Source organism: Nicotiana tomentosiformis, chromosome 4 (genome assembly GCF_000390325.3).
Source record: "Nicotiana tomentosiformis chromosome 4, ASM39032v3, whole genome shotgun sequence".
Classification (NCBI taxonomy): Eukaryota; Viridiplantae; Streptophyta; class Magnoliopsida; order Solanales; family Solanaceae; genus Nicotiana; species Nicotiana tomentosiformis.
The window spans coordinates 135,955,888-135,964,549 of record NC_090815.1 but is presented as its reverse complement, the minus strand read 5'-3'; the positions used below and the strand labels follow the sequence as shown (position 1 = coordinate 135,964,549).

General features: G+C 40.9%; 1 protein-coding gene across 1 annotated transcript; it reads left to right on the top strand.

The window, feature by feature from the left end:
• Window positions 1–7,051: 7,051 nt before the first annotated feature.
• On the top strand, window positions 7,052–7,642 carry LOC138910566 (uncharacterized). The gene has a single exon (XM_070201808.1). It carries the CDS (start codon window positions 7,052–7,054, stop codon window positions 7,640–7,642), a length of 591 nt encoding a protein of 196 aa, XP_070057909.1.
• The last annotated feature ends 1,020 nt before the right edge of the window (window positions 7,643–8,662 follow it).

Sequence of the window (8,662 nt, the reverse complement as noted above, 5' to 3'; positions counted from 1 at the left end):
TAGAAAGATTAGTAAAGAATGAGATTATTCCGAATCTAAATTTTTCTGATCTTACTATATATTTGGATTGCATTAAGGGAAAGCAAACCAAGCATAGTAAGAAAGGTGCCACAGGAAGCACCCAGCTTCTTGAAATTATACACACTGATATTTGTGGACCCTTTGATGTTCCATCTTTTGGTGGAGAAAAATATTTTATAACTTTTATCGATGACTTTTCATGTTATGGATATATTTATTTGCTGAAAGAAAAATCTCAAGCAACAGTGCTCTCAAAGTATTTGTTAATGAGGCTGAAAGACAATTAGATAAAAAGGTGAAAACCATTAGGTCAGATAGAAGTGTTGAATATTATGAAAAATATAATGAATCGGGACAATGTCCAGGTCCATTTACAAAGTTCCTCGAGGAACATGGCATATGTGCATAGTATACTATGTCAGGAACACCCCAAAAAATGGTGTTGCAGAAAGGCATAATCGAACACTTATGGATATGGTTAGGAGCATGATGAGTAATTCCTCATTATCCAAATCATTGTTGATGTATGCTCTTAAAACTGTTGTATATTTATTAAATAGGGTTCCTAGTAAGGAATTTCCAAAGACCCCTTTTGAACTGTGGACAGGAAGGAAACCTAGTTTAAGGCACCTGCATGTTTGGGGTTACCCAGTGGAAGCTAGAGTTTATAATCCACAAGAAAAGAAATTAGATTCTCGAACAGTAAGTGATTACTTTGTTGGTTACCTAGAGAAATCTAAAGGGCATGTGTTTTTCTGTCCAAACTATAGTTCGAGAATTGTTGAAACCGATAATGCAAGATTCATTGAGAATGGTGAAGTTAGTGGGAATGTTGAAAAATAAAGTGTGGAAATAAAAGAGGTGAGGGTCAATATTCCATTACCCATGAATGTGCCTACTTCCACACAAATACCAAATATTATTCCAGTTGTTGAAGAATATTTTGACAACACCGAGCAACATTTGGATGAACACTTCATGAAGAAACTAACTCACAAATATCTCACACAAATAAAACACAAGAAATACCATTAAGAAAATCTCAAAGAGTTAGAAAATCAGCTATTTCGGATGATTACGTGGTTTATTTGCAAGAGTCAGATTTTGACATTGCTCTTAATAAGGATCTAGTTTCATTTTCACAAGCCATAGAAAGTAATGAGTATGGCAAATGGATCGATGCCATGAAGGAAGAGTTAAAATCCATGGAATACAATAAAGTTTGGGATCTCGTTGAATTGCCAGAAAGTTCTAAAAGATTCGGGTGTAGATGGGTCTTTAAGGCCAAACGCGATTCAAATGGAAATATTGAACGATACAAAACCAGACTTGTTGCCAAGGATTACACTCAAAAATGAGGCATTGATTATAAAGAGACATTTTCACCGATCTCAAAGAAAGACTCGTTAATAATTATTATGGCTTTGGTGGCTCATTATAATTTAGATTATACAAAATGGATATGAAAACTGTCGTTTTTAATGGAGACCTCGAGGAGGAAGTTTATATGGACCAACCAGAGGGTTTCAAAACTATTAAAAAAAAAGGTCAAATGGTGTGTAAACTGAAGAAGTCAATATATGGACTTAAACAAGCCTCACAATAATGGAATATAAAGTTTAATGATACCATAACATCTTTTGGGTTAGTGAAAAATACCGTTGATCGGTGTGTATACTAAAAGATCCATGGGAGCAATTTTATATTTTTAGTCATATATGTTAATGATATTCTCCTTGCTGCTAATGATTTAGGCATATTGCGTGAGACTAAAGATTTTCTCTCTAAGAATTTTGAAATGAAAGATATGGGGAGGCATCCTATGTGATAGGAATAGAAATATTTCGTGATAGATCACAAGGATTATTGGGATTGTCTCGGAAAGGCTATATCGAAAGAGTTCTAGAGAGATTTAACAAGAATAACTGTTCAGCAGGAATTGTTCCAATTCAAAAAGATGAAAAATTTAGTCTCATGTAATGCCCTAAGAATGATGTAGAACGAAAATAAATGGAATTAATTCCTTACTCTTCTATTGTTGGTAGTTTGATGTATGCTCAGACTTGCACGAGACCAAATATTAGTTTTACGGTCAGAATGCTGGAAAGATATCAGGGTAACACAGGAATTGATCACTGGAAAGCTACAAAGAAAGTTTTGAGGTACCTGAAAGGAACGAAGGATTACATGCTTATGTATAGGAGATCCAAGCATTTGGAAGTTGTTGGATACTCGAATTCATATTTTGCTGGATGTATTGATATTAGAGAGTCCACGTTTGGTTATTTGTTCCAATTAGCTGAAGGAGAAATATCATGGAAAAGTGCCAGACAGTCTGTCATTGCTACATCCACGATGGAAGGAGAACTTGTGGCATGTTTTGAAGCCACAATCCATGCATTATGGCTGCGAAACTTTATTTCAGGACTTGGGGTTGTCGACACCATTACCAAGCCGCTAAAAATTTACTGTGATAATTCTGCAGCAGTATTCTTCTCTGAGAATGATGAGTACTCCAAAGGTGCCAAACATATGGAATTAAAGTACTTTACCGTCAAGGAGAAAGTTCAGAAACAAAGAATGTCACTTGAGCATATTAGAACTGATCTCATGATTGCAGATCCGTTAATGAAAGGTTTACAACCAAAGATATTTAAAGAACATGTACATAGAATGGGTCTTGATTGTATTTATGATTGATGTATTTATGATGTTTTGACACTCTCAACTCATTTATGTATTTCTGATATACATTAATGATTTCCTATTTCTCATAATGGTGTACACATTATTGTTTTGAGATGTTACATGATAAGTCTCAATGAGACATTATTGTGGACCATAATATTTTATAGCTTATTGTGATGACCTGCCACGTCACCATGCCACATAGACACCATTTGGCATATATTAATACCATATGGAAGCTTACATAGGAGGAAAGCTAGTATTTGTGAGAAGATTCTAGAGAAGTATGGACATTTCCTTTGGAAGATCCTAGATGCTTATGGATTTGCTAGGAAAGTCCTTGGAATCTTCTAGGCTTGTAGAGAATTCTAGAGAAAGCCCTTATCTTGTAAATATTAAGGACATGTATAACAATTAATATTTACACACTAGCCCCTAGGAGACTAGTATATAAAGGGGGTCATTCATTTGTAATTCATCAAACAAACAATTCAAGTTCTCTCTAATACAAAGCTTCCTTTAACAATTCTCTTATATTTTTTCTACCATTCTCTTAGCGATCTTGTGTGTGGTAAGGCTGACTTGGCATAGCAAGAATGTGAGCAAGTTATGCAAGATCGTGAGCGAGTTGTCAAGTGTCGCACGTGTACTTAGTTAACAACTAAGGACGTGACAACGTGGTATCAGAGCAAAGGTTGCAACTAAGGGAATGGCAGATGACGGATAAATTAACGCTGCCAACACCTAAGCCAACGTCATCCAAGATATTGCTGGCAAGAGTGGCCGTAACAAAAAGAGTAATGTCACCAACAAGAGCCAGGAGGTACCACCCGAGGTTGTGTCAAATGAAGGCTTTACATCCCAAGAACCATCTGTCACTGAGGTGAGCAAGGATGAAGTGGAGTTCCTTCCCAAGGACGTCTCGCTCGGTAAAGAGTGGGTGACGAAGATGAACGCGGGGATGGACGCCGTGGAGATTTTTGGCCAACGCTTGGGGGAAGGTAGAAGGCACCCTTAGCATTCTTGAGGGGCACACTTTTGAAGAGATTGAGAATATCCAAAATGACTTGGAGGGATGTACACAGACCGAGATGGAACTAAAGCAAACCATCATTGCCTTAGAGTGCAGACTCATGGAGGCTTTGAGTACTATCGATGCTATGAAGGCAAAGATAGAGTCACTCGAGGAGCATGTTAGTGCTGGCGTGACCGATGAAACCAACAATGTTGTGGTGGCAAGGGAGGCCAAGATCGAGGCTCCCCAACCCCCGATATTCAAAGGAGTTCGTGATGCACAAGAAGTGGAAAACTTCCTTTGGCACTTGGAGAACTACTTCAAGCACGGCAAAGTGAGGGACGACGAGGCCATGATCAACACTGCAGTGTTGTACCTCTCAGAGACTTCCATGCTATGGTGGAGAAGGAAGATGGCCGACGTGGATAAAGGTCTATGTACTATTAGCACGTGGGATCAGCTGCAAGCAAAGAGTTCGGGAACTGCACAATTGGGTATGATCGGATTATGTGATGCAGTCACGAAACAAGTTATCCAACCTACCGAGAATGGCAATCAGTACGTGCATCTCATCATCAACAACAAGCCTGCTCGTGCAATGGTGGATACTGGAGCAACTCATAAGTTCGTGATTGAGGTTGCCGCAAAGAGACTAGAATTGAAGCTTGCTCCAACCAACTCTCGCATTAAGACTGTGAATGTCGAGGTACAGAATGCTCGTGGGGTAGCTAATGGAGTTGATGTCAAATTGGGAACTTGGAAAGGTATGACAAACTTTACCGTAACCGCTATGGATATCTTTGACATCATATTGGGGCAAGAGTTCTTTAGACATTGTCATACTTTGATCGACCCCTACCTTCAACATCTCTTGGTTATGGAGCGAGAAGGAGCTTGCATGGTACCTACAGTGACAATGACACACGGACAGAGCCAAGTACAACTCTCAGCTATGCAGGTTGTCAAGGGGATCAAGAAAGGGGAGACGACGTTCGTGGCAACCATCGCAAGTCTGGAGGAAGAAAAGAGTTTTCAAGAGACACTACCGCCTTGCATAGAGAAGTTGCTTGAGGAAAACAAAGATGTCATGCCCGAGGAGTTGCCTAAACACTTGCCGCCTAGGCAAGAGATGGATCACAAGATTGAGTTGGAGTCAGGGGCTAAGCCACCCGCATTTGCCCCATATCGTATGGCACCGCCCGAGCTAGAGGAGATCAGGAAACAATTGAAACTAGATGCTGGTCATATTCGCCTATCAAAGGCACCTTTCGACGCACCAGTATTGTTCCAAAATAAGAAGGATGGATCGTTGCGCTTGTGCATACACTACCGAGCACTTAATAAGGTCACAGTGAAGAATAAGTACCCGATCCCGCTTATTGCTGACTTGTTCGATAGACTTGGGCAAGCCAAGTACTTTACCAAGGTGGATCTTCGCAAGGGCTACTACCAAGTTCGTATTGCAAAAGGGGATGATCCGAAGACAGAATGTGTGACGATATATGGAGCCTTTGAGTGGTTGGTGATGCCCTTCGATTTAACTAATGCACCTGTCACATTTTGCGCCCTTATGAACAAGATTTTTCATCCCTACCTTGATCAGTTCGTGGTAGTCTACCTAGACGACATAGTCATCTACAACAACACCTTGGAGGAGCACATGAAGCACTTAAGAAAGGTTTTCCAAGTCTTGAGGGAGAACGAGTTATACATCAAGAGGGAGAAATGCGAGTTTGCACAATCAAAGGTGCACTTCTTAGTCCATGTTTTTAGCAATGGCGATCTACACATGGACGAAGCTAAGGTGCGTGCTATCCAGGAGTGGGAGGAACCTTTAAAGGTAACTGAGTTGAGATCCTTCCTTGGCCTTGTTAACTACTATCGTCGGTTCATCAGCGGCTACTCAGCAAAAGCTACACCATTGACTGAGTTGCTAAAGAAGAATAAGCCATGGGTTTGGATAGAGCATTGTCAAAAGGCATTTGGAGACCTCAAGGCAGCTGTAATAGAGGAGCCAGTCTTGGCATTACCTGACTTTTCCAAGACATTTGAGGTGCATACATATGCCTCAGATTTTGCCATTGGGGTTGTCTTGATGCAGGATAAGCATCCCATAGCATTTGAGAGCCGCAAGTTAAATGAGACGGAGCGGCGTTACACAGTGCAAGAGAAGGAGATTACTGCTATTGTGCATTGCCTTCGTACATGGAGACATTATTTGCTTGGGTCGAGGTTCGTGGTCAAGACCGACAATGTAGTTACTAGCTACTTTCAAACGCAGAAGAAGCTCACACCAAAACAGGCTCGGTGGCAGGATTTCTTGGCCAAATTTGATTATGTGCTGGAGTATAAGTCGGGCAAAGTAACGTTGTAGTCGATGCCTTGATCCGGAAAGTCGAGCTTGCTGCAATCACTTTAACAAGATGGGACATTCGTGAGGCTATAAAAGAAGGCATGCAGCATGATCCAACAGCTAAACAACTTATCGAGTTAGCCAACCAGGGTAATACGAGATGTTTTTGGGTCGAAGACGGCATACTGCTTACCACAGGTCGGTGGGTCTACGTTCCTAAGTTTGGAGACATTAGACGGCGGATCATAAGGAAGAGTCGTGATACAATGTGGGCTGGTCATCCAGGACAACGTCGCACTATGGCCTTGGTTGAGTTAGTCTACTATTGGCCACGCATGCGAGATGACATAGAGTGTTATGTGCAGACTTGTCTTGTCTGTCAACAGGACAAGGTTGAGCAACAAAAACCTGGAGGACTTTTGGAGCCACTATCATTTGTAGGACGTCCATGGGAGAGCGTGACTATGGACTTTATCACTTGCCTACCGAAGTCCGACGGTTATGGTACTATTATGGTGGTGGTGGATAGATTTTTCAAATATGCCACATTCATGCCCGCCTCACCAGGTTGCACTGCCAAGGAAGCCGCCAAACTATTCTTTAAGAACGTGGTGAAGTATTAGGGCTTACCAAGGCATATTATTAGTGATCGAGACCCCTATTTTACTGAAAACTTTTGGAAAGAGTTATTAGACATACTTGGCACGGAACTGCACTTTTCCACTAGTTTCCACCCATAGACGGATAGACAAACAAAACGGGTTGATGCCTTACTAGAATGCTACTTGAGGCATTATGTAAGTGTCCATCAGAAAGATTGGGCAAGGCTCCTAGACATTGCCCAATTCTCTTATAACTTGCAGCGGGGTGAGTCCACGGGACGGACACCATTTGAGCTATCCACAGGCCAACATCCACAAACTCCACATTCATTACCAGCCGCGTTCGAGGGAAAGAGTTTGGGGGCTTATCATATGGCCAAAGGATGGGAGGAGGAGCTTGACACTACTAAGTCCTACTTGGATAAGGCAGCTAAGAAAATGAAGAGGTTTGCGGACCGTAAGTGGCGTCCCATATACTACAGAGTTGGGGACATGATCATGGTGAAGTTTAACCCAAGAAAGTTCAAGGCACTACAGGGCATGCATCAGAATTTGATTCACAAGTATGAGGGGCCATTTAAGATCGTCGCCAAGGTAGGCAAGATCTCATACAAGCTTGACATGCCATCATATCTTATGATCTACCATGTCTTCCATGCCAGCATGCTTAACCCATATCATGAAGACAAGGATGATCCAAGTAGGGGCCAATCAAGTCGAGCGCCTATTACTATCACCGCCTCACATGATCGGGAGATTGAGGCTATTATTGATTACCAGGCCAGGAGAAAACAAGGGCAGAAATCCACCGCAATGTTCCTCGTCCATTGGAAGGGGCAATCTCCTGAGGAGGCCACGTGGGAACGATATGAAGACTTATGGCAATTCAAAGATAAGATCCGGGAGTTTTATGCAACAACATTACGCCGCGGTCGTCGCAACATTAGGTGGGGGAGAGTGTGATGACCCACTACGTCACCATACCACATAGGCACCATTTGGCATATATTAATACCATGTGGAAGCTTACATATGAGGAAAGCTAGTATTTGTGAGAAGATTCTAGAGAAGTTTGGACATTTCCTTCGAAAGATCCTAGATGCTTATGGATTTGCTAGGAAAGTCCTTGGAATCTTCTAGGCTTGTAGAGAATTCTAGAGAAAGCCCTTATCTTGTAAATATTAAGGACTTGTGTAACAATTAATATTTACACACTAGCCCCTAGGAGACTAGTATAGAAAGGGGGCCATTCATTTGTAATTCATCAAGCAAACAATTCAAGTTCTCTATAATACAAAGCTTCCTTTAACAATTCTCTTGTGTTCTTTCTACCATTCTCTTAGCGATCTTGAGTATGGTAAGGCTGACTTGGCATAGCAAGAACGTGAGCAAGTTGTGCAAGATCGTGAGCGAGTTATCAAGTGTCGCACGTGTACTTAGTTAACAACTAAGGACGTGACATTATGGACCTGATACGATAAGTTGCTAATGTTGTAGTATATGGAAGGGAGTATGTAAACAAATTATATATAACCGCCATAACTCGCATTTAGTAGTTTATCGTATTATGGTATTTATGATGGACATTATAGAAGAGATTTGTTTATGTGCAACTAATGTTCTCATATTAAATATTAATATTATGTGATTATTGGGCCAAGCGGGAGAATGTAAGATTTTTCTACGTATATTGGATGCCCAATAGGTTTAAGGCCGTAATTAATAATTAATTAATGAGCAAATCCCATTCGTTCAATCGGTTACTTGATGGACATACCGGATTAAATGAGAACCTCTATAAATTGGTCATTTCCCCACCCATTAGGGTTACCGTATTTTATTTTCTCTCTTCTATCACTATAGGCGGCGGTAACATAAAGTTAGGGCAAGGGGCAAGAAATCAATCTACCAATTGACGCTTCCGCTTCACAATCTTCAGGTATGTTTTTTGTAACGATTATTTGTAAGATTATCATGTTAAAG